Source organism: Xiphophorus maculatus, chromosome 13 (assembly GCF_002775205.1).
Source record: "Xiphophorus maculatus strain JP 163 A chromosome 13, X_maculatus-5.0-male, whole genome shotgun sequence".
NCBI classification, from domain to species: Eukaryota; Metazoa; Chordata; class Actinopteri; order Cyprinodontiformes; family Poeciliidae; genus Xiphophorus; species Xiphophorus maculatus.
Window position 1 is genome coordinate 12,358,990 of NC_036455.1, and position 26,984 is coordinate 12,385,973.

The window sequence follows — 26,984 nt, forward strand, 5'->3', positions numbered from 1 at the left end:
GAGCTTCTTCTTATAGCTCCGACGATTCTCTCCGAACTTTCCCGACCGCGCCCGAGCTCGAAGCCTCCACACGCCCGACATCTACCGAAATCTTCGTCTTCATCCGGATCTTCCGCTCGGTTCGAGTGTGCCGTGTTCGGGTTGGGGGAGGTGGGGAGGACTACATTTATGAAATAAAGGGAAAGAAGCGGTTTCCATCATTCCTGAGCCCCTCCCAGCCCTCTGATCACCGGACCGAGGCGTTTATAAAGGTAATTACCATCATCTGCTTATGAATTCATATTCCAGCAGTAGATTTGGTCTCCAACGGGGAGGCGGTGGGTTAAATCCTGCAGCTTTTCTTGGCTGCTTTTGGACTATTTGCTTGTGTTGAGCGGTTCAGGGCGTGTAAACCAGCAGCAGCAACATTTCTGGGAATCTTCCCTCAAGAAAAAATCACTTCAGACAAACATTCATGCGGAACTTTACATTTCTATAGAAATAGACATAAAAAGAAATAAAATTGATACAGAAACCCACGCAACGCTCACACAAAACCTCGTCAATTTCATTTAATTAGTCACTTTTTGTTCAATTAAACTAACTTTAAATCTCCCATTTGGTTTTAAAGTGATAGAAATCCGTGTTTTTTCTCCACGTTTGGATTTTTCACGCGGCGGTGGGTTATCATGTATGTTCGGGGTTTACCCACGCACCCTCCACGGGGGTTTTCTGGTCCACCCTGCTGGAAGCGGTTACGCAATGCACTACGGCACTCATTCAATTTGCTGACTAAGATGCTTATTTGTCACATCGAACCGTCATTTAGAGCAGAATGTGAGCGAAGATGGATGAGTGGCGGGTTTTACGACACCTCCGAGAGAAATAATGAACTAAATTACTGTTTATGTTCGCAAATTAGGTAGAAATTACAAACCTTATTGATCATATTGTGTCTAATCTGTTGTGAAAGCTCCTGTTTTGGCTGATCCATGAAGCTGGATGTGCAAACCTTCAGCCAGCATGTGTCTCTTAGAAACTGAACATCCGAGTAGGAGGCGGAGGTGGAGGAGAGAGAGCATGCGTTACCCTGAACATTAAAAGATGCAATCTTGCATTCTTCATTCATGCCCTCCTCTCTTCCGCTCCCGTTTCCTCCATCTTCCATCTCCAGTCCAGATGCTGGTCACGACACACCCTGAGCTGCAGCCGCCGCCGCTGCTGGTCTGGGCTTTATAAAGAGAACATGAACATGGAGGAAAAACATGGAAAAAGGAACAATTGGCTGAAAAGTATTCAAATCCCTGGAACTTCTCCACGTTTTGTTTTGTAATTTCATGAAATTGTGTTTAATATTTACTAAGAGAGAAAAATGGAAAGTAGGTCATAATTGTGAAGTTCAAGGAATATGATGTCTGCTTCCATTTTTGCTTTTATTTTTTATTTTTGCAGCGTGTGTTTAAATTTTAGCTCCACCCCAATCTATTTAACTGCCTTTCATATGTTTTTATTATCTTAAACTATGATTTTGTTGCACTTTCTGCTTTGGAACAAAACTCAAACTGATCAGATAGACAGTGAGATCAGTTTTTAATTCATGGATTCTCATTTGGACTTTGACTAGGCCATTCTAAAAGGTGATTATGTTTTAATCTAGATCCAGTTTTATGTTTAGGTTTATTGTCCTGTTGGAAGGTGAAACTCTCCTCCAGGATTGTCCATCTTTTCCTGTTCCTGCTAAAAAAAAATAGCAGAACATTTGGATTTCTGGAGTTTCTGGCCTCTACTAGATTATTGGATAATGTCTGAAGGCGAATGGTTTTATTTAGGTGCATCAGAGTAAAGGAAGCTGAAGCTTATATGTAAAAGAAACTTTGAAAGTCTACCTTTCTTTGTCCCAGCATCACATAACATCCCAATAAAATTAATGATAAATTATGAATTTTTTTTAAGGGAATCAGGATTTTTTCATCCTAACCTTTTTCTTTGAAAACCAGACAAAGAAATGAATCAGAGAACCATTTCCTGACCCTCCTTGATGCTTTTGGAACAACAGTGTAATAATTCTGCAAGACTGAAGCTAATCAGATTAGCTGCAATGATAGAAAGTGCTTAGCGCAAGGAGAAAGCATGTCAGAGCGTGAGTGGCTGTAGAGGATATTTAATATTAGTGGAGCTTATCAGTGAACCCAGGAACATCACACAGAGTGTCCTCTGAAGGACTCAGGAGGATAATTAACCCCAAAGGAGGGATTTAGGAGAATAAAGCGGGTTTGAGGAGGAAGATAAGGAATAAAGACAGAGAGGAGCAGAGCGAGCTGACGCTGTAACGGCAGGCGCAGGAGGAGAGGCACTTGAACGCATCGTTCAGGATGGACTGATGAGATCAGACAGAGAGATGTGACCTCAGCGGCTCTCTGGACCAGGAGGCTGCTGAGGTCACACACACCTCTGATCAGGTCATCTAACGATACACACTGTAAACTGTAACATTGTGTTTAATGGAAAAAGATGAGTTAAGTTATATTAACTTTAATCAAGGTTTTTCTATAGCAATCAATTAAACTAAGTCCTGTGTATGTTATAAAATTGACTCTACATCATGTTATAATTATTCTCTCATCACCAACATACCGGCAGTGTTGCCTTCATTCTTTCATGCATGTTTGAGAAATCCTTGAATCTCCATGACAACCATTCAGCTGTGCAAAATGCCTGGGTGGACCGAGCGCCACCACTCAACTCCTTCAGACTAGCCAGCAGCAATTAGCAAACACCTGGTGAAACTTAGAATAAGCTCATTAAAAGAGCTGCTTCTCAGAGCAACGCTGGTAGAAACGTTGCTAAAGGGTCAATAGAGGAGCCATGTTGTAATGACGTCCTGAAGGCGGAGTTTCAGAAAGAGCAGGAGTTTCTTAAAGAGACAGAGGCCCAATTTCAAGGTGTTAAATATCAAAGTCAAATTTCTTTTTACTCATATTTGTTATATACAGAATTTTTATAACAACAGAAGTTAATATAGTTACTTGATTGTGCTATAATGGTAATATTTAGATGGTACTGCCCCTTAAACCTTTTTTGACAGTTATGCCAGTTGAGGGTCTTTTGATATGAAGGCAATTTAAAAATGAACTTAGTTAATTTGAGCTCATGTGACCTGGGGATTGGCCAGCAAGATATCCCACAATGCATTGTGGTAATTAAACCAATTTTTTATTTGTCACAAAAATTAGTTTTAAGATGCTTAAGGTGAAAATGTAGGCAGTCAGTTCATCAAGAATGAGCCACGTTCACAGCTGCTATTAACTATTTTTTACATTTCCATACATGAAACTGCACCATAACTGAGTTGTACATTAATTTTCATTTTGTTTTACTGAAATAAAAGTGAGCAAATTATCACTGCTCTGTATATTATCTGATAAAGTTTGAGTAGAGAATCAAATAAAAAGCAGGAGCTGGGAAATGTTTCAATCAAGTAATTTTATTTTTATATAAGTAGCTTCAAGTTAAAATATGTTCCTTCAGAAAGTTTTGGGATTCAAAATGATTATGAGTTACAACATACACAGATTTACTGAAAATTGCACAAGTGAATTCTACTTAAGCAGCTAATTTAATAAAAATTACAACATTTTGAGGCAATGAGTTTGCATATATTTCTTAAGTAAGGAGAACTAATGAGTTTTTGCAGTGCAGCAGGATGACAGGAGAACAATGGCCGTGCTTAGACTCCGGGTTTCAGATGGAAATCAAACCTGCGGCTGAAGGAAGTCCGGTTAAAGTGTCCAGGAGCTTCAGTGGAAAGTGCTGCTCATCTGGCTGTAATTAAATCAGAACCACTTGAACTCACATCCATCTTTATTTTCCTCCATGCTGCCTGTGCAGCCGCTCGCTGGGCCTCCTCCAGCTTTGTTTAAACCTCCTCTCTGACTTCCACTCACTACATGTCCAATTGCACATTTTCATAATCAGCATTGACTTCTCATTTTTCTGTCAGACATAAAAGTTTTCTTTGTCAGAGATGTCAAACTTTTGAATCACATCCTTTCAAGCTCCTCAGCATGAATGCTCTTACAGGCAGTAAGGTAATGGCTCCATGGAACATTAATGTGAAACGTATTCAACCTGCTTCACAGGGCGGCGATTACAGAAATAAGCCATGATTGCTTTGTTGCACCAAAGTACTAAGAGGCTACTGAACAATATGAGCCTGTTCGTTCTGCAGAGAAAGCAGCTTTTAAAGCCTCTGCTGTGAAAAAATGCTTTTAAAAGACTTTTTATTGACATTTTCCACTGAACTCTCAAACCTTTACTGTGTTTTTCAAACTTTTGAAACCGTGTCGGCTCTCAAAAAATATTCCACTCTCCATTTACTTTTATTATAACATTCAGGTAAAAACTCCCTTTTCTTTCTTCCAGGAGAAATGGGAAAATATGAGCTGAATAGCTGATCATCATTTGGGGTCAATACTTACAGTTTTACAAGAGTGTGGACAAAATAACAGGTTTGTCGAGCAGCTAGTAAAAAGTTTGACTTCTAAAATGGAAAGCAAATGTTTGAAGGAGTGAGACGTCGAGGATCTGCTGGAATGAACATAGTTGAAAATATTATTTGTCATGTTCCGTGTTTTTCTGTGTGTTTATTTTGAGTTTCCTGTGTCTCTGAGTCTCCGTGTTGTCCTGTCTCCCCTTGATCATTCCCAGGTGTGTCTTGTTTCTGTGATTACCCTCTGTGTATTTAGTGCCACCTGTGTGGCTGCGTCTTTGTCGGGTCCTCGTCTCATTTTGGTGTTTGTCTGTGTTCTTCAGTTCATTCGTGTTCCCAGTTGCTACCTGTGTTGAGTCCTGGTTTTCCGCTCAGCAGAGCTGCCTGGGATTTGAACTTGTTGAATCTTCCTGGCTGTGTAATTTGGATTATTTATCATTAAACACCATCATATTCACCTCTACCTCGGTCTCCAAGCGTTCTGCCTCACCATCTACGCTGCACTTCATGACATTATTATCTAAAGATGTAGGCTTATTTGTTATGTTTTTATGACTGGCAGCACAATTATTGCTACAATCCCTTTAAAATAAAACTTTCTTTTTTAAAATTATAATGTATTCTTTGGTAAAATCCTAGTTTCCAGGAAAATTCTATTGCAAATCCAGACATTTCTGGTTCCGATGGAAACAGGAGTTTATTTCTGTTGGGAAAATGCTGGCTAAATTAATTTGTCTTACAACGATACAAAGCTTGAACATGAGGAAGCTCTCCTGCAGCTTTTAGACGGTTCAACACACCTTGACCAAAAGGTTAAATGATCTCCAGGTTTACAGAAAATGACTTAAAATATTTGAAACAGGTGTGATGAGGCAGAGAAACAACTGAAAGATGTGAGAAGTGAATGGATGGAAGCCCTGCAGTTCACCTCACCTCAGCGCTTTTCAAACTTTTAATTATCAGATGTTTGTTGAGGAAAATTGTTTCATCCCACGCAGATTTTATTTCTCTTTTTGCATGAATAAAATAAGGCCATGAAAGAAATTTTAATACCAGACAGAGATAGCCTGAGTAAATATTAAAATAATTTTTCAAATGCTAGCCAAACCATCGCAGCTCGATGTGAAAAGTACATTTTTCCCTGGACCTGTCTGGATGTGTCACTCTTTGTCTGCTTTACTTTGCAGAATAGTTTTAATTCAGTCATTTTAAAGGTTTTTTTTAGGTACGTCTTCTTTAATCACATCATTTTACTGCATTTCAAACAGATTTAAGATCAGACTTTGACTAGACCAATCTGTATTATTCAAGTAATTTAGGTATTGTTGAGCTTAAAGTCACAAAGTGATGACAGTATGTTTTTCTTCAACATGTAAACTTACATTTTTGCTGCTCAGAGTATTTTTAAATTGAACCAGCTTACGCTCCGGTTGTTACATAAACTGATTAGTGCGTCTAATGAAGCAGAGTTTGCGTTTTCTGAAGGTCTCATACTGATGCTAAAGAAATCTTTATTTGCTGTTAATTGTCTGCGTCTTTCTGTTTTGCAGAGAGAGGCAGTCCAAGATGAAAGCAATCGTAGCGGCGGTACTTAGCGCCGTGTTCTGCACCGGTAAGCACAACCAGAATCAGGAGCCGAGTTCAGATAAATGAATGTTTGAAACCGACTTCCTTCAAAACCAAACCTAATGATTTACATTAGAGAAAAACTCAGCAACAAAGCTCATTTATGTCGCAATCTGTTTCATTTCCTCTTGTTTGCCTTGTTTTGTTGCGAAATATTGTAAACAGCCTATTTTTAGACAACATTTACATTTCAAATGTTTTAATGTTAATGTGAAAGTTGTTTGGTTTTCAGAACAAAGGACTTGATTTTCTGTTTCCTTTCTTTCTCTTCCAGTTGTGTCAGCGTCTTCCAAAGGTAACATTACTCGTTTGGAGGATAATGTTTGAATAAAATAAACTTTTTGAAAGCTAACCGCTTCCTGTTTGCATCAGTCAAAGAGGAAAGGAGGACGGCCTTCTTCGGCGAAGACGTCCACATCGAAGTGTCGTCGTGGAGCGACCCGGAGGTCGTGTTCCGACCCAGGACCAACAGCTCCTACGAGGTGCCTCTGCTCCAGGCGGGCCGGGTGACGAACCAGAACAAGACGGAGCTCAACTCTCTGGGCCACCTGGTGCTGAAGGACGTGCAGGAGGAAGACGAGGGGCTCTACATCATCAGAAGCGGCAGAAATGTCAGCATTTCCAAAAACCTCGTCCTCATCGTGAGGGGTAAGAACTGAAACTCTGCTGCTCCTCCAAAAAACTGGACATTTTCTTCTAGTGTTTGACTTATTAGATACTAAATTATTAACCTATTCTTTGTGAAAAACCACCAGATTTTGTGAAATAACAGTTTCTTCCAGGAAACAGCTCATGTCTGTGAAAAATGAAACTATTATTCAAGTTAATGATGTCTAAACTCTGCTGGAAGCTAATTTATTCCCTTCGATCCTCCCTGTGAACTCAACAACACCCGAAAAGTTGACATATAAATAAATGATTATGAGTAACACAATCCATTAAATGATTACAAGAAGAAAAGTTATGAATGACTTAATTACCAACTGGAGGAAGTAATTATCTAAAAAATAATCAACAACTTTTTGTGTCTTCAAAGGAATGTAATCAAAACTGATTATGTGGCCAGGATTTGTTATTTAATTCCTGGAGATTTCCAGAAGAATTTATTCCGTTATGAGTTGTTAGTTTAGCTGACCTTCAGAATAATACGACTGATTTTCAGTTTTTCTCCACAGTAAACTTTTCTCTTTATCTTTAATCTTGTGCCGACGATCAGACTGCGTTTTGGAGCAGGTTGTAAAGTATGGAGAAACGTACATCATCCACCTGAGTCAAATCAAAGGTCCGATCACGCTGGAGTTCAGGTACGCCAAGCAAAGCTCAGCTCTAACAAACATGGAGTCAAGTTGGGCCATTTTTACACATTAAGATGCTTAAGAACTAAAACTGGAGAACCGCAACTCAAGTCCTCTGGGTTTTGGATGCATCCTGCTCCAGCACACATGAGTCAAATATTGCTGGGCAATAAGGACTTAAAGTTTTATCACAATATTTTTTGGTGCTATGGTGATAAAAGTGACAAACAGAACTATTATTTCTAATTTTTTAGGTAACTGTAAGGCTGTGACTGCATGACAGCAGTCAGCCACACAAATACAAATTCTGCTCTGGAGAAACATATTTAAGTGAAAAGCTCTTCTTTACAAACAAAAATAATGTAATTTGTTTCACTAAACTTCACACAGTAATTGCATTCAGTCAGTGTGAACACTTAAACAAATAATCCCAACAACATGGACAGTTTTGAGGAGTTTTAGATGTTATCAGTGGGAATTTATTGCAACAATAATACATAAAAATTCTTATAGTGTTGACATTTATATGATAAATGACATGATAAATGGCCGCTCCTGGACCTGGTCATTAACGGTTCATTTGACTCAGGAATTGATCATGAATGTTGCAGGATGGATTCACTTGAGGACTGGAGTTGAAATGCAGACCTCTGATCTAAGCCATTCAAATCTAGGTTACACAAATGCACAAATATTTACATTTTAAACTGCTTTGCACAACTTTGTGTTGGTTTATCACATAAAACACTGATATGTTTTTGAGCTGGTTGAATGTTGTCCTCTCTGTGGTTTGTGGTTTTTAGGCCCAGCCTGGTCAGAGTCAACCAGACGGTGGTCCCTCACACCTCGGAGCCCCCCCCAGTGCTCCTCTACAACCGGAGCGCCGTGTTGGGGGACGACTACGTTGGGCGCCTCAGCGTGTCGGACAGGCAGGTGATGCTGCACTCGGTCAGGATGACGGATGAAGGAAGCTTCACGGTTCTGGACCGGGACGGTCACACCAAGACGAGGAGCTGCCTGAATGTCAGAGGTCAGGAGAAGAGAAATCTGACGCAGCCGAAGCTTCAACGATAAAATCTGATCCTTCTTGTCCAAAAATATCTGATATTTAAATGTCGACTTTTAAGAAATAAAGGCGTGATGCTTTGTAACTTATCAGTTGCAACAAATCAGGAAATTTCTGCATATTTATAGGCTCTAAATCATCTTCCTGCTCATAAACTCATAGCAAAAATTAGAAGGATAAAGAAACAAATTTATTTGCAAGTATTGAAAACTCTGCATCAGAAAACAGTCATGAATGTGGAGAGAGAGAAAACAGCTGCTGCTTAACGTTCCTGAGAGGACTGAGCAGGTGTCCTAATGCTGATTAGTTCCTTCCTACAGAATAACAGCAGGTTCAGAGGTCAAAAGGTCAGCACAGAATGTTTGTATGTAGATAAAGGAGTTGAAGAATGATACATAGCCTCAAACAGATTGTTAACTTGTATAGAAAATGTTTCCTGAAGGCATAAAGAGGTAATTTGTCCCACTGGATGCTGTGATGTTCAATCAATATTTCCACTGGAGCAACAAAAACAAGCAGAGATTTTATGTTTCCTCTTTTCTTCTAACTGGTGGTAAAAGTTTTCAGTTTAAAACTAAATGATAAAACCAAATTACATTCTGGTAAATTTCTACATTTATACAGATCTGAGGCATCTGATTTTATTTATTTTGGCCTAAGTGGCTAAACAACTAAATTAATTATTATTTATCCATTCTGACTTACTGACCTCTCCATGAAGGAAAATCAAATTAGTGTCTGTTGTTTTGCACCTATCATGATGTTTTCAGTCCTCCAGTCCAGTGTGTCTGTAAATCTGATCCAGATTATTTAAATCTCCAGTAAATTCATCATATTTTCTCATTTTCTCCTCCAGATCACCAGAGTTTCCTGCATTTTGCCTACGGAGAAAACCTGAAGATGAAGCTCTTCCTGCACTACTCCAACCTCAACGTGGTCTACAGGTCCAAACTGGACAACCAGGACCGGGTCATCGTGAGCCAGGGGGTTCTGTTGGCACCGCTGGACCCGCAGCTGGAGGGACGGCTCACTGTGGACGGGTCGGAGCTGGTCATGAAGAAGATGCAACCCGCCGACTCGGGGCTCTTCAAGGTCACCGACCTGGCCGGCTTCACTGTGGCTCATGTTTACATAGACGTGGAAGGTAATAAAAACTCTTTAATATTCATCATGTTACATTTATTTAAATGTTCAGAATCCTTAATGATGACGTTTGGATCTGAACGCATCGCTGCTTGATTATTGCAGGAAAACAGATTTTATGTTCATGAACTTGACTGACTGCACTGAAAGAAAACAAAATGTTACCAAGTACTTTGTTCTGGTTCTAGTGCAAATATCACAGCACACCTAGAATAAGACAAAACTAACTTAGAAGGAGGTTTTAGCACAACATAGGAGCTTGTTTTATGTCAATAGTTCCTTAAAATTGATGAAAAGTAGTTATAAGTGAAGATATTTTTCCCATGTGCCGTTCCACTTGCAGATTATTTCACTCATGGAAATAATCCATCCTTAATATATATATTTAAAAACATATATATTAAGGAATTATTGACTTAATCAAGGTCCTATATGGTACTGAAAAGTTACTTATGAACTAAATTATTAAGATATTTGGACTAGAAACCAGACCAAAATACTTTGTGTTTTTCTGTGTTCAGGTAAAACAATCAAAAATGTTCTTCACTTTTTTTTGTTGTTTTTACAATTAAGTTTTATTGAAAAGTGACACCCTTCACTTTATTCACATTTAATTTTAGGATTGTAATTATGGTTCAGAAACTATTAATGAGGATGAGACATTAAAAACTCGGTATACTTCCAAAACTTCACTGATAGAAACAGAGGAAATAAATACTAAATTAAAATTGAGATAAAATTTAAAGTTTTGTGAATCAGGATGATATTTCAGTGACATCCTGCGTCTCTCCATGGCTGAACCCTCCTGACCCATCAGAGGTCAGGCGGGTTACGGATGGACCCCCGGGTCCTGTTGTGGACTCCCTGGTTGAGTTGAGGTTGTCATGGAGACAGGAGGGTCTCCTGATTTTGCATGCCAGCTGTGACCCAGTCGCTGCTGGATGTGGACCCGGTTTGAGCGTCTGTGCTCAGACTCGTCTCAGCCGTTTGAGGAGTTGCTGTTGGGTTTCAACCCGAGGCGTTCCCGCTCTGCCGACTCTGTAATCCATCTGATTTCAGACGATAATCACAGCAGTGGGGTCGCGCGACTTTTCAGCACGTGCAGATTTATTACGTTTCCCCTCCGTCAGGGTGTTTGCTTTCTTTTTGTCGGTAACTGGAACCCCGGTGAGTCACAGCGTCCTTCGTTTTTAGTTCCTCTGCCTTCAAGGACAACACAGCCATAAATATGACAGATCACAATATGACTGCAGAGGTTATGTTATATTGATTAAAAAGGAAAAAAGAACAAAACATTTGTCTCACATCTGCTACATAACTCCTTGTCATTTCACACCTCCTGCCTTAGGGGAATCTTCTGTTTGCATTTATATATATTTAGCAGAGCCATCTGTAAGCACATCTCCATCTGTGGCTCTACGCTGTTAACCGACCACTGCTGCACCTCGTTAAAGAAACTCGTAAATGAAAAATCAATCTCGCAACAGATGTAACTGAATCTGGGGCTTTACATTAAAATTCATCTCCACATGCGCCTCAGGTGACCTCTGGATCACAAGTCACCTTCCTGCTCTCCATGCATATAGAATCAAATCTGATTTATGACCTCAGGAGGATCCTTATGTTTTGTTTCATGTCCTAAAGAGTGATGTAGAAGACTAATAAATAGAAGATGTTCAAATTTAGCTGCTGCTTAGTGAAGCTATGACTTTTCCTTTAGACCAGCGATGTCCAACATGTGAACCAGGGCTCATTTGCAGGACTGGGAATAATTTTGTGTGGTCAAATTTTACTCAAGTAAGAGTAGCGAGACTTCATAATAAAGTTAGAGTAAAAAGTAAAGCATAGAAATAATACTCCTAAATGTTACTCAAGTAACGTATCTAGTTATTACTCGGCTCTGGGTTAGAGTACTTTCAACTTGCACGAATGTCTAGACACCTCAACTTTAGACATTAAGAGATCAAATTCCAGTTGAAACCAGATTTCCTCTTGTGTTGATCTCTAATTTTAGGAATCCAGGCTTGTAGATGCAGAAGACTCATTATTTCCTTCATCTCTCTTGTTTCCAGCCTATAAAATGGCTCCTCTGGCTGTCGCCATCCTGTCCATGCTGGGCCTGATCGCCTTCTTGCTGCTGGTGTGCCTGCTGTCCTGCCTCTATAAAATACATAAAAGAAATGAGAAGAACAAGAAGCTGACGCTCATCGCCCAGCAGGCCGGCAAGAAGGACGGGGAAGCTTTCCGACAGGTAATTTTCTGCAGCTCGGTTTATTTTTGCAGCAGTTTTTCTTAAAGTGAGGAATGTTGGCGACTGTGAGCTGGTTTTGGTTCAGCTGGTTACCCAGAAGGAGTGAGGCGCGTGACAGTTTGAGGGGATTAAAGGTAGAGGAAGGTTCTGCTCCTGCTGTGGGAGTCAAGATGGCCGGCTTCGTCTCCTGCAGAGCCGGTCCTGATGAGAGCCAAATTCAGCAGAACATAACGACTGAAGAGGAGCCAGGAAGAGTTATCCTGCCTCCAGCCCTCATGCCTCCTCGGTTCCTGCTGAGCTCCACTGCAGAGGCACACGAAGCCGGGGAGAACGGCCTTGAAATCACGCCCAGGCAGGTTCAGCGGTTGGAGGTTTGTTTTTCCAGGCTGCAGTCTGAACACGGCTTACAGCCATCTGCCAAAGAGATATCCTGGTGGCTACACTGACAGGATATCTCTTCATAAGGGAGAGATGGTGAAGATGGGAGTAAAGTGTGAGCAGAGAAGCCATTGTTGGGTTTTAGAGAGTGGACTGATGCAGCTAAACAACAATCACTTCAAACGGACCTGAGTGGAGAGCAGGCTGCCATTCTGTCAACAAGAACGGTTTGAAAGCTGCATGCTGTTGTGATTATGTTTGGGTTTCTGCTGTCATTCATGTCTTTTGATCACTTCTGAGTTTTTTTATTATCATCTAACATGTTCTTTATTGAAAAATGTCACATTAGTTCCTTTCTTTATGTTTTTGCCTGGACTATGAGATTCTGTTCTTCCCTAAACTAAAGCGACTGTCTGCTCCACCCTGTAGATATGATGTAGGTATAATACTGACGATTCATAAGTACCTCATACAACCACACTTTAATGAAACCAATCTATATTTTTAGGTCTCAGAAGTCAAGTGAAACCTCATATTTTGTATTTAATATTGAGTTATGAGTACAGTTCTTATTCTGAACTGTATATATTTTCTTCCTTTATTCAGAGAAAATCAGGACATTTCTGCTCCGAGCTCCTTGATTAGCTGACAAATTAACATTCATTTTTGACAAGAGTTCAACACCCACCAGGAAACATTTGATTTTTAGTTTGCTGAATTGTTCATGACTGATTGTAATTTTGTGCTGCTAATCAGCCTTTAGAGTAGGTGTTTATTCGTTAAATGACAACCTACGTACTTCAAAAGAGCCTTTTTAAGGCCATTACCATGTTTTATGCTTCTTTAAATGTTAATCTTGAATAAAAAGGAGTTATTATCTTTTCCTTGCTTTATGCAGGCTGATTAACTGATTTGGTAATTTGAAGTTGATGCTGATTATTCACCAAAATAACATCTGAAATTCAAATAAATGGCTCACCTGTTAAAGAGCACCTAAACACCAGGTGCATAAATTAATCATTATTCTGAACAACAGCAGTATTATTCAAACATTATAAGCTTAATAAAAAACAGTGCAGGTCCAAATCAGTTGTTGAATACAAAGCAATAAATATTCAATGTCTATAGAGATTAATCTTAAGAGTAAATCCATTTAAAATCTCAACACCAAAACTCAGCATTTTGACATAATTACCAATTAGTGGGAACTATTCTGCAAAGCTTTGTGTTTAATTTTGAGTGCCGTTTGAAGTTGATGTTCCCCTCATTCCTCAAGCAGTCTTCACAGCAAATGTTGCTTGAAAGTAATTGAATCTTCAGAGCAATTAAAAAGCCACTGCAGGCAGAAGACTCACTCATCGTAAACAACAGCAGCCGCAGAGACTGATTGCTTCGCAGGGACGATTAGGTTATGCCAAGTGTTTGCAATAATGATATGGCGCATTACAAGCTGAGATTATTTATGTCACACTTCAGGTCACAATTGTTCTGGGATCCAAGTTAATAAAAGCTCCAGACTTTACGAACGAGAGCCTGACGGCGTCCTAACCACCAAAACCCAACAGAATTATCAGGTTTAGTCGACATCGGTAAAAGCTACTTCCTGACAACTTTAGCTCCCTGTGTTTGTTTCTTTATAGGAACAGCTGTCTGTGCTAATACAGTCTCATTTTATTCCTCATTGCAGCTGTTTTAACACAGTTTAAGTTACTTCATGCTCAACATATATTTCCTTTTTTATTCTATTTTAAAAAAAAAGGTTTTTATCAGCTATATGACATATTTTATTGCTTGCCTTTAGCTTTGTTGTTTTTATTTCTGTTTTTTTATTTTTTACTTTGCTGTCCTAATTTCTAATGCGCAACATTTAAAATATGTAAAGAAGAAAAGAAAATGCTGGATTAAACTGTTTTATGGTTTGTTTAATACATTTCGATTCCCAACAGAACAAAAGATGCATTTTTTTAAAGTTAATGTTGGTGTTAGCATGTCGCTAACACGTAGCTTACTGTGCACCGATTGCCTTGAAAGCTAAGATGGAGAATGAGGCCACAAACATTGTTCTAGTTGTATGTATGGAAAACAATGAGATTTTCTTATTGTTAGTAATCAAGCTAACTACTATTAGCAATACAAGCTAATAGCTAAAGTTTTTAATATTTTCTGAATTCAGATGTTTTATACTCACTGACATCTATTATAATGACTAATGAGTTATTTATTGAGGTACTAGAAATAAACCGTTAAAACTGTTATTACTGTATTTCAGATGCTTGGTTGTCATGTTGGACATTGAAGTTCTAGTTAGGGGAACATCTAACTTTCTAAAACAAAATTTCTACCTCTGAGATTTTTTCTTCTTCTTCAAACTCTGAAATTGCAGATATATTAAAAATCTCTACACACAAATAAGAAATTTGACTTTGACGTCACTTTACTTTAAATGTAGACATGTAAAATAAAACTGGCCACTAACACTCATAATATATTTAGGTTTTTATGTTAAATAATTCGATACAATACAATGGCAGAATCGTGGTTTTCTTTCTTTCCAGATTGTCAAATATTTAGCTGTAGCATTAGCCTCAAAGTTCTTGGCTCTCAAAAAGATCTTAACTCTTAAAGTATTTTGTTGAAAGTTATAGTCTTGCTTAAACTTTCTCTTCTTTACTGTGATCTGGCATTTTAAGCTGTTCTGCTAAGAAGTCATTTAAGTTCTGCAGCTAACTGACATTTCACCTTCAGCCTTCCTTTCTGCTTCAGCTTCTTCAGCAGATTTTGTTGAGTTCACTCAGCTCAGAAAATGTCATTTCTCTGGTGTCACACTTGTTTATGTCCCATTTCTAACGTTTCTCCTTCACCTCCTGCGTTCAGATGTCAAATCTTGCATTTTTTTGTGTGCAAATATTATAAACTCTGCAGCTGTGATTTTCTTAGATGTGGTGATTTTCTTCCAGGCATCATAGTTTCTGTATGTGAAAGTAGTAATTTGAAAACACACCTTTAGTTTATTCCCCACATGTTCACACATTCGCTTCTGTTTGAGTAATTTCTATGTTTTCAATGAACGTTTAAAGTTGATTAATCTGACATGATGAATGTGCTGCTGTCTTTAGAAAAGAGGCTTTCTTGCATTCAGATGGATGTTTCTGATTTCCAGGCTGATGTTGTTGCATATTCATTACTTTCCCGCTCCAACATTAAGGAGCTTCAAACGGCGCCTCTTCTTGGTGAGAGATTTGTGTTGTGGCCTCCTCTGGTTTCCTCTCCTCCTCCTTCGTTTTGATATTCAGAGTCCTGCTGCTTTTGTGCCAAACAAGTTCCTTAAATCAACTTTATTTCTGTGACAAACTTTCTGGTGGCTGTTCCAGAAATGTGTGTGTTCAGTATCTTTGAGCCTGTTTGCGATAACATAGAGCCATTAAAGATATTGAGCACTTAATGACTCCTGCAGAGCCAAGAGAAACTGCAGCCATCAGACGTAATGATGGAGCAGATGTTGATTGAAGACCTAATTTGACAAAAAGTCAATGAATTACGTAAAGCAGATCTGGCACCGAGACTTGAAACAAAGCGTCTCTGTTATCCTTACGGACTCGTCAGGATTCATGCAAGCGGACCGGACCGGACCGGACCGGATCGGGCCGCAGCGGCATCAGCTCTTAATGCAGCTGCACTATGTGGCATGGGAATTAGGATGCACACATAACCAGCAGTGAGGGGTAGAAAACAAAGTTGGAAATCAATATTAAATAAATGATTAAATTATTGTGAGGAGTTTATGCATCGTTGTTTTGATGGGAGACGACATGCGGAGAATTCGATTGGCTTCTTTAGAATAACGTAGTTGCTTTCTCTAAAGACCTGATGTTTAATGGAGATGTTTAGGATAAAATAGATTCTTATTAAAGCTCAGTATTATTAATCTGATGAAAGATTTCTTCTATATAAAATAATTTTGTTTTTAGTAGAAATAAAATCATAAAAAGTTAATTATGAGATTTATTACATCAGCTCTCTTGACCATTTTTAGTTGCAGTTTTATGAAAAATCTAAAATTCTCTTAAACAGATTCAACTGATGTGCTTCATTAGTGGATTTTCCACTTTGAATGTGAAAACTTTAAAAGAAAATATAGAATAATCCAATTTTTGTCTTGATTTTGATGAGAAAGTACTAGTTACACCGGCAGATTTTTTCATGTCTTCATACAAGTGAAATAATCTGCTAGACATTTATTAGACCAACAGATGGCAGGTCTGATGATTGAAAAACAAGAACCATGTCCAAGCAGAAAACTAAACATGTCAAACTATCAATTTGTTCAGATTCGTCTTTAGTTTCAACAAGTTTTTTTATTTTAACACTTAATTTGTCAGTCAGCAGATTAATGAGTTTAATTTAAAACCATTTTGACGGTTTTAGCTCATGGGGAAATTAGAAAGCAAAACAGGTTTTAGAAAAGAAATGTAGAAATGAATTTTGACATCAGAGTAGTAGAAGTTAAATGTGTCCTTTTAGAAAAGGTTTCGCCTCTAAATGGAACGAAGACCAGCAGGAAACGCTTTTACATCACATTAAACCCAGAGCCAAGGTCTGCAGACAGAAGAAAATGCTTTCTATGTGCACGAACCAAAAGCATAAAGGGAGAAGCGCTAGATAGGATTGTGTGAGAAATGTCAGTGAAAAATGTTCTTATTAGTTTTTAGAAATGCAACACCTGGAGGGAGAGGATGAGAAATGAGATGAGGGAGTTCAAGCTGCACGGATTTACTCTGACAGGGTTATAAAGAGCGGCCATCAGAGCACAGGAGAGGGAACTGTTGAGTTTCTGACGGGACGCCAGGGTTTTGAGGGAATATGCAGCACAGCCAGGGCTGGGATCAGGGAATTTAATGGGAGTTTCTATATTTTTACTGTTTTGTTTTTAAAAAAGAAGCTTTTCATATTTGAATGCAGTTTCTGACCCACGATCCGAACCAGAAGGTGGTGGTGATACTTTACTCCGTAAAGCATAGTTCAGCTTTTGTAAGCAAATTTATCTCTTTTCCAACCATTAAAGTCAAATATATTTTTACACATCCACACACTGTGAAAATATCAGGAAGTATAGTTTGAACTGTAAAATAATTTTCCACACGCATCAGAAGAATATTTCACTTTTTCTTTCCCTCACTGCTCAATTAAAAGCCAACAATCTGCAGTTAAACAGTTATGATTATTGTCACCAATAAAGCTCCAGTCCTGGAATAAACATCTGGTTTTACACACATTTCTATCCTCAGTGTGTTGTTGTAAAAAGATAAATCATGATGTAAATGTGTGTGAGTACATGTTCTGGTTTAAGCTCGTTGTTGTTTTAACAGGGGAATCTGTTTGTGCTGTTTGTCCTTTTGTGTGTTAATATTGTACAATTATTAAATGTTAAGAAGTAAAAAAGTAAAATCTGCAGCTTTAAAGGTTTTATAAAAACTCCATTGTTGGTGAAACTAGTTAATGAATGGCATGCCAGGATTTTTTTTATTTGTTTGAAATCAAGTTTTGAGCATTTGACCTCAGCTTGGGTTTCAATTATTGGACAAACTCAATATTTCTGCCTTATTGTTTAAAAGCTGATGCAACAAAACAACATTAAGCAAGAGAATAAATACATATAAAAGTATAATTATTCTCACTGCTAGTTGTTGAAATCATTGTTGAGGCCACAAATTTAAACCATGTTTGGGTTTTTCAAACCAATACATCATATCTTTTAAAGTCTGTCCTTGTTTTTACCTCTACATTCAACCAAACTAAAACAGTTTTTACCTTTTAATGTTCAAATCTGTATTAATTTGGACTATTTTAGCTTTATTTATATCCTAAAGCAGGTATGGCAAACTGTGTTCAACTTTTAAATGCATCAGTTCTCCAACACACACGAATAAAATGGCTTCATTCCCTCATCAGCAGTCTGGAGACGGGCAGTAAAGTGACATGGAAACCAAAAGACTAATCAGATGAAAAGTGGAACAGCTGTGGCCAGAAGAACAGAATAATAATTAACACACAAGCTGAGCTCAGACTGGAAGGAACTGGAACCAGAAGAGACAAAAGATAAAAACTAAACATAAAGGAATGAACGGATTTAACTACGCCTAAAAGATGGAAAATGACCAGATTGATAAACATTATGATCAAATCACAAACAGAAACCAAACCCAAACATCTGTGGATGTGACAAATGTTTCCTGATTGGTTCATGTTCTTAAGTTAAAGCTGCAGGTTTTTCACTGTTTTTATTGTCTGTGTGCCGTCGGTATGTTTGTTTGTGAATTCCTGTTTTCTTTGAATCTTGTGACCTTTGTTGTTACAGCAGCTTAATATTTGTTGTACTTTGATGGTGGAGGTTGAGACGATGAACACGGCCTGGTTTTTAATTTCTCACAGATATTAGAAAAGAGGCAGGAGGAACATCAGTCACCCAGAGACAGACATGAAAGTCCAACCAGTTACACCCTTTACTTTACTTTAAGCCCATTCTGGAGTTATTTTAATACGTTTTATGGACTTTGGACGTCTTTGAAGACACATGTTTTTCACAGTTTTATCAAATTATTAACTACATCACAATGAAAAGGTTTTATTAACTCCTAAAGAACCACAAGTCTCACTCTTAGTTAAGGTCAGATTTTATGTTTCAACAACTAGAAAGAGGTGGAGAAAAATTTTCTCCATGTTTGAGTTCAGGAATTTGCAAAAAAAAAACTCATGATGATCATTAGTGAGGAAAATATTCTGACCTATTAGGCGAAAGTGGAACATTTTAGGAGAAATGCATCCAATCTGGTGTAACACTAACACAGCATATGAGAAACAGGCCATCATATTGTCTGACAATGAAGCACGGTGGTGGTAGTGTGATGCTCAGGACTTTGATGGAACAATGATTTCTGCTCAGGCTCCAGCATTCCTGTGTCTACTTTGGAATAGCTTAAATTAAGGTTCTGGAGTGGCCTAGTCAAAGTTCAGACTTAGATGTGGCGGACCCAACAACCTTTTAAAACACAGGAGAAAATCATTTCAGCAATCCCAAAAAGGTTTTGTTGATCATTATGTTTCCACACGGGGCAGCCTTGGGTTGAAGAGCTTTATTTTATCTTAATAAGTGAAATTAATTGACAGCTGCTTTAATATCCATATTTTTGATAATTTGAAACATTTAAATGTGACAAAAAAGTGAAAACAGAAAAATCTGTAAAACTTTTTCTCAGCGTTGTGGTTCAACCTCTGCAGACGGTTTGTTCTGCAGTTTCACGTTGATATTAAACTATTTTAACATATAACTGCCACTTATATTCCAAACATATTTTAATGTTTCATAACAAATTTATTTTAACTTAGTCGTGTTTTACTTTTATTCCCTCGTTTTCTCCTGAACAGATCAAACATTCCTGAAACACAATAGTTTCCTCTCAGCCTCCACTGCATCCAGAAAACAACATCACTGTGTGTGTGTGTGTGTGTGTGTGTGGGGGGGGGTTCAGTGTGATCTGTGTGTGTGTGTTCAGTGTGATCTGTGTGTGTGTGGGGGGGGTCAGTGTGTGTGTGGGTTCGGGGTGATCTGTGTGTGTGTGTTTAGTGTGATCTGTGTGTGTGGGGTTCAGTGTCATATGTGTGTGTTCAGTGTGATCTGTGTGTGTGGGGGGGGGGGGGGGGGGGGGGTTCGGGGTGATCTGTGTGTGTGTTTGAGGTGATCTCTGTGTGTGTGTGTTCAGTGTGATCTGTGTGTGTGTGTGGGACGGGGGGGGGGGTTCGGGGTGATCTGTGTGTGTGTGTGTGTGTGTGTGGGACGGGGGCGGGGGGGGGTTCGGGGTGATCTGTGTGTGTGTTTGAGGTGATCTCTGTGTGTGTGTGTGTTCAGTGTGATCTGTGTGTGTGTATCTGTCCTCATGTTTGCTGATGTTTTGATTTGAAGCTCATTGTTTCACTGCAGTAGCGTAGATTAGCTCACGCTGTGTGAATGTGTGTGTTTTTGCAGGTGGTCCATGAGGCTTACAGCAGGTTCACTGAAGAGTCTCTGATGCAGTCAGTGTGTGATAAACCTTCAGAAACCACCGAGGTCACCATCAAGGTAAAACCTGTAATAGAAACTGATAAAAACACTTTAAGCTGAAAATAAATACTGAAAATGATGGTCTGAGAATTTCAGATTTGACTCTTTTATGTGTTCTACTTTCTACCATCGATTAGGTTTTATTCATTGATTATTTTTGACATTTTCCTCTGTAAAACTTTATTTTCTTCTCTGTTCTCCTCTCAATTGTATTCTATGTTCCATTATATTTCCTTTTGGTAGATGTTTCTATAGTGTTTGAGTTTCCTGAACTGAAGTATTCCTGGTTTTGTTTCTGATGGCTACATAATTATTTAATAAGAACCTTTTTCTAAACCAGCTGCCTCTGATGAGTGTTGCAGACCAATTCCTCATCTCCACTGCAACATGATAATGAATCAGTAATAATTATTCTAACTGACGTAAAAAGAGAAAACTTTGGTCTGATTCAATTTCACACAGTGAGAAAAAGGTTTTTTTTTTTTATTTATTTGGTTCTTCAGTCAGTGGAGACTTTTTAAAATTGGACATCAAAACAAAATATTTTGAAGTCCAACTTAAAATGTGTGAAAGTCACAGTTTTAACAAACCAGTTTGAACAAATTGATCAAATTTAATCAGAAATAAAACATTCAGATGTGTTTTTATGGGACTGTTGGTCCTCCAGGTTTATTACACCGAATTTATGAGAAATTATATATGGATCTGTAAACACAATGAACAAAAATGGACCCTGAATTGCATATATTTTTACATAAGACGTTAAAAATAGGCAGAAAATGTTTCTGTAAGTGTCTCTGAATTGCAGGATGATCTGCTTATAAATGGCTGTTGCATCATTATATTAATGTGTTGCAGGTGTTTTGTTTGAGCTAATCTTTAAGTTTAATAACGTGAGAACAATCCTGAACGGTCGATTAAAAGCAGCTAATAGTCCAAACTGAACATATGTGTAAATCTAACCGTCCGTGACATGAAGGCAGTAAAACTGAAGGAAATATGGAGCCACGTGTGATAATGGTGCAGTTTTATTAATTATTAAAGAAATGTCTCTCATTTTATGAACATTAAAAACCAATCTATTCTGTTTTAATAACCTTTTCACGCTGAAGTTGTAGAAAAAGGCAACTACTCTGTAAAAATATACAAAAAGAGAAATGACTATATAATTATAATTAAAGCAAAAAGCTCAAATCAAAAAACAAAGGACTTTATAGGTTGAGCAAATCTAGCAATAATTAGTATAAATGCTATGATAAAGTAAAGACATTCTGCTTATTAAGATGAATTAAGGAGAAATGAGAAACCAGCTGCTGCTGAAATGTTTCCTGAGTTTTTCAGAAATGTTTACGCCTGAAATATATCAATTAAAATCCAATAATAAACGCAGAACCGTCATGAATCATCCCTGGCATTAGTCAGCAGAAACCACCTGCAATAAAATGCCACCAAAGTGCCGAGCGTAATTAAAAAGCAATCAACCTTAGTCGCTGCTCTCAGCAGTGAAGTGGATTAAAGTTAAAGGAAAGACCTTCTGTCAGGATGAACGAGGAGCAGCGAGCGCCAGCGGTCCAGGTTCAGGGAGCTTTTCCACTCGGATGATTGGAGTCACGCCGCTCCAGCTTTGGGGATCGGGTTGAAACTATTGCTTCTTTTCCAAATTCTGGTTCACTTATTAATCAGAAATCACCTCTGGGTCCTGCTTTCTGCTTCAGGCTATTTGCATTTACATGTAGCAGGACAGACAGGAAACAAGCACAGAAAGTTTTCCATTGATTCAAGATGAGTTGATCATTTTAATGTGCTAAACTAAGAGAAACTGTGTGGCTCTATTCTCTGACCTTATGACCAGATAAAACATCTTTTGCTTGAATTTTGACTTTTGACATAAACTTTTTTAAACTTTGTGATAAATCCTCCATAAGACTTACTTTGTTGTTCTTCAGACACTTGGAACTAATTTGATGCTCTAATTGGAATCATTGTCCATTTGGTGACCATATTTCTGCCCTAACATTAAATTTCTGGCTAATTTCTTCAGATATTGCTGCAATATTTTAGCATAATGTTCTTTCCTCATCATTCTATCTATATTGTGAAATGTTTTAGTCCCCTTTGTAGCAAAATACCCACAGCATGATGATTGACTATGAGTCCATTTTCAAATTACCATCCGTTTTTATGTTGATTTTGGAGAAATGACTTCTTCTTCTCTGCGTGGCCTTTCAGACCATGTCAGTTCAGGACTTGTTAAACTTTCTATAATAATACAGAATAATAATCAATATTGTAAATTAACTTACCAGAAGTCATAAAGCAATGACAGTATCATGCGGGTTCTGATGAATTATATAAAATCACATTGACCTTGATGTGTGTAAACATCTCAATATGAAGGAAATTAATTCAAATAATTTCTTCATAATTATTCTGATATTTCATGAAACATTTTAGTAATCATATCTGACCTAAATCACATCCTCTATTCTCTCTTTATTCGTTTTTTTCCCTGTAGGGTCTGGAGGTGTCCAAACCCGGCCGCTACCAGACTCTTCCCTCTGACAACTTCCTGGAAATGAGTGACTCTGGAGTCGAGTTCAGCCACTCTGGACTCCCGCTGGACAGCGACACCGAGGCAGTGATGACCTACGCCTCCCACAAGCCCCTCCTGAACGCCGCCTCCCCTCCAGCCGTGACGGACGGCGTCATGATGTCCGACAGCCTGGAAGCCACGGCGGCGATGGACGGAGACCTGAGCGCCATCCGAACCCCGGACTCCGTCCTCAGCGCCAGCCCCGCCTCCAACCCGCGCTCGGCCTCGGCCGCCACGCCTGACGGCAGCCTGCAGGGGGCTGCGTCCCCGGCGACGGCCTCCAGGGTCACCGCGGGGTCCGACTCGGCCAAGACAGAGGGCGGGGCGGAGGGAGAAGAAGACGGTCAGAAGGAGTAATCAGGAAGTGCCAGAGTGTTTCTGGAACCTTTTGTTATCCGAACATCTGAAACACCACAGATTAAACAGAGGATGGACGTAGATGTCCATCCTCATGGACGTAGATGTCCATCCTCTGGAAGTTTTTCAAACACAGAGTTTGAGAAAATGAAAGGCTACAACCTCACTGTCTATCAAAAGAACAAAGTAATCTAGTGCATAAATTGCATGCAGTTCCGAAAAACACAAAAGAAGATATCTTAGATCAGACGTAGAAATTAGAGTAGACTACATGCATGCTTTAACAAATGAAATGCACTTAAATCACATCAAATCAGCTGAATTCCTGTCAAACCGGTTCAATAATGAGAAAATGACAAACGTTTGAGGGTAGTGACAGACAGGCGGCGTGTTTCAGACAGCCTTTGAGCTGCAGCGTGTTTCCTCTGACGCCACGTTCTCAGAAAATCACAGCAATGAGTGATTTCAGTCCGCTCTGTTATTAACAGCACAAGCATGTCAGAAAACATCCCCGCATCTCACATGAAACTGCTTGTTTCAGCATCCGCTCGCTGCAATGAGCCAGTCGAGGTGTTATGTCTCAAAAAACAACAACAACAACAAAAACACATCATGCAAGATGAAACCGGTTCAAGTAGACGGAGCAGCAACACCTCTCTGAAACTGCTGCTGGTTGTTTCAAATATTAGGTGTCAGATCTGCAACATTTGAAGGATTTGTCAGAGGAAACCTGTCAAAACGTTCCACTTTATCTCACTCAACAGTCAAAAGTATCATCATCTCTGTTTTTGTTTGCTGCTTCTAGTTATCATTCACTCGGTTCCAGGAAGGGAAAGAATTCAGGGGAAACTGACTGGCATTTGTGTGACTTTCAGAGCGAATCTCGAGAGCATAATTGGATTCCAGGTCTCTTTGCAGACAGACCAATTCATGGACGCCGTGGAGCGCGGACCGGTAATAAAAGAGCTGAAAGCGCCGGGAAAAGGGTAGGATTCAGGGAACAGATGAATGACATCCATGATTCAAAGCCTATTTTCATCTCGGCCCGGAATCCGCCTCACAGAGCTCTCATTATTGGAGCCCAGTTGTTTGGCAAAATGAAGTAACTGGAAAGATAAAGTTGGATCAGGGCGTGATAACGACGCGGCCTTTAGCTTCAGTAAAATGAGCGGCTGTCAGAGAGGTGTGTGTGTGGAGGAGAGAGTTTCATTCAATTCAGCCAAAATCATCAAACACTGGAGAGAAACATGAGTCTGAGTTACAAACCTTCAGCTGACGGCAAAATGATCAACGCTCCTGTCTGTAAAAAAAGGTTTATAGGATTTAAATGCAAAAAAATACATTGACATGCATGCATTGCTAATAGTACTTAGCATAATCACTGAGCTCTACTATTAGCTTATTATTTGTAAATGGAGCCTGGATAAGTTTGGTGATGTAATGCAAAGATTTGGATTGTTTTGGTTTGTTTTGTTCATAGTGATTACTCCTCACTGACCACAACAATTAGCAAACCCCACTGGTTCTTCACTTGTAACTAGAACGTTCTAAGCTTGGAAGAAATAGAGTCATACCCAGATCCAAATTCCAACATCTGAGGAAAATGAAAAGCAGCCCAAGCTCTCACAGGCCTAACAACCGAGTTTGACTAATTAGTTTCTGTTGTAGAAGAAGCTAATTCAGGTCACAGAAAACTAATTTCCACCTCTAAATGTGAGCAGGACATGAAACTCTGCTGAGGAAACTCGTCGCTGTGCTTCCTCTCCTCCACACGTCCAGCCTCTGAGCTCCTCTGCTTTTAGGGAAGCATCATGGCAGCATCGATCACATCTGCTGACACACACTGGCCGCAACAAGACCTTTGGGTCCCAACAGTTTCATTTATTCATCAGCGTTGCTGTTACCGTTGACATCTGTTAGCAGTACGATGTCAGCCTGGACAGACTGCAGGATTCACCCCAAAGCAGCAAAACAGGCACCAAAGTTTTATTATTAGAAGAGAAAAGCACAAATTTAGCAAGTGATTCTTTTTAGATATGAACAAGTTTCACATTTTTATTGATGAGGGTAAAAAATATGAAGCAGCTATTGTAAATATAGTTCAATGATCTGCAAAAAATGGCTAGTTCTCTTCTTCTTCAGGAAAATTCATTAGAATCATTCAGCATTGTATGTAAAACGACTTTCATATCCAACTCAAATGGGAAAATGATCCATTTGATGGGAGTTTTATGAGGAAATGCTTAAAACTGACAGGAGGGTGACTGGAAAGCTCCCGAAATGGACTCTGTAGATCTGTAAATATCAGCTGGATGTAAATGAGCTATGATGCATCAATTTGGTGGACTAATAACAGGATAACTACTGAATATTTAATATAATCTAATGCAATATTAACGATAAAGGCACGGAAGCATCACGAACGCTCTCCTCCTGCAAGAAAACCCAGACGTAGCACATCAGAACACAACTCCACTGTTAGTCGTCTGTTTTCACTGTAAATATGGAAATCTGTGATCTGCATGTGGATAATCTCAGAATACTCACATTTTCTTACTACGAGGCTTATGCAAGATTTTTTACCACATTGATCCTTGAACCACATATCCACAGTACGTAGGAAACTTTGCCTTCGGCTGGGAGGTCTGTCATGTTTACATGTTGAAATCCTTTCATCAAGTTGGCCTGGGCAGGAGGCGAGCTGTCTGCGGCTGCAGGGCCTGTTGACACATCGCAGGTGCTGATGGTTTGAGCAGGAACCGTTCAGGCTCTGCCTCAAACGCAAAACCTGACAAACAAAATCTGGAAGCTGAAGCACAAAGCCAATGTTTGGGAAAAATAACACTTTCACAGCATCTGTTGGGATTTTACCTCAAAATGTCAGTTAGATAAAGTAAGAAAACTTTATAGGATCTCATATGTTTTAGGATAATGTTGTTTTTAACTTCGTTCTGTTATAGTCAGTAAAGAGTTGATCTTGTCTTGTTAACACACACAAATTGAAACACCCAGGATTATATTTCCTCTTATTTGGAGATTAGTTACTGTGTCTCAGAGGTGGGGACTCGAGTCACATGACTTGGACTCGAGTCAGACTCGAGTTGTTAAAATCACGACTTGAGACTTGACTTGAAAAAATGCTCAAAGACTCGGACTTGACTTTGACTTTCATGCCATTGACTTGGGACTTGACTCGACTTGAAGCTGTTTACTTGAAAAGACTTGATATTTTTTACTCAAAGTCTTAAAATTTAAAACACATTATTTAGAAAGTGGCGTCATTAATTAATGTCACTCATTCCGTATCAATATGCGCAGACCGTCACTATGGTTTCCTCTCTCCTTATGTATGTATGTGTACGCAGCTGCAGCACAACCTGTAGCGTCCCGGTTGAATAAGATGGTCTCTTAAACTGATGGTTCACAGTCCTTTATTGAACAGCCTTTTATTGTGAACTCACCGTAAGAGCTACAAAATATACAAATAAAATAACATTAGTACTCAAACAGTGTTGTTCTGACCTTAACATATAAATCTTTTACCTTCTGTGCTAAAATTATGTTTTACAATAGATGTATTTATTAAAATCCAAAATCCCTGTCATGAAATAAAATGCAACGTATTTCAACTGTTGACGGTTGACCATAGTAAATCAGCACCATCTAGTGGCAAAACACAACCGTCACACCCAATAGAGAAATACACGTTCCG

General features: G+C 38.9%; 1 protein-coding gene across 1 annotated transcript; it reads left to right on the forward strand.

Moving 5' to 3' along the window:
- Positions 1 to 60: 60 nt before the first annotated feature.
- LOC102222694 lies at positions 61 to 26,396 on the forward strand. The gene is made up of 10 exons (XM_023344381.1): positions 61 to 251; positions 6,019 to 6,080; positions 6,369 to 6,389; positions 6,467 to 6,742; positions 7,311 to 7,398; positions 8,193 to 8,419; positions 9,312 to 9,599; positions 11,671 to 11,849; positions 20,248 to 20,340; positions 22,838 to 26,396. Exons 2-10 carry the CDS (start codon positions 6,035 to 6,037, stop codon positions 23,270 to 23,272), a joined length of 1,653 nt encoding a protein of 550 aa, XP_023200149.1. The 5' UTR covers positions 61 to 251; positions 6,019 to 6,034; the 3' UTR covers positions 23,273 to 26,396.
- The last annotated feature ends 588 nt before the right edge of the window (positions 26,397 to 26,984 follow it).

Excerpts from the sequence above, each read along its gene's own strand:
- LOC102222694 (XM_023344381.1), top strand. The coding sequence starts at position 6,035 with ATGAAAGCAATCGTAGCGGCGGTACTTAGCGCCGTGTTCTGCACCG. Across the intron at positions 8,420-9,311 it reads GAGCTGCCTGAATGTCAGAG|ATCACCAGAGTTTCCTGCAT; the intron begins GTCAGGAGAAGA and ends TTTCTCCTCCAG. Across the intron at positions 20,341-22,837 it reads CCACCGAGGTCACCATCAAG|GGTCTGGAGGTGTCCAAACC; the intron begins GTAAAACCTGTA and ends TTTTCCCTGTAG.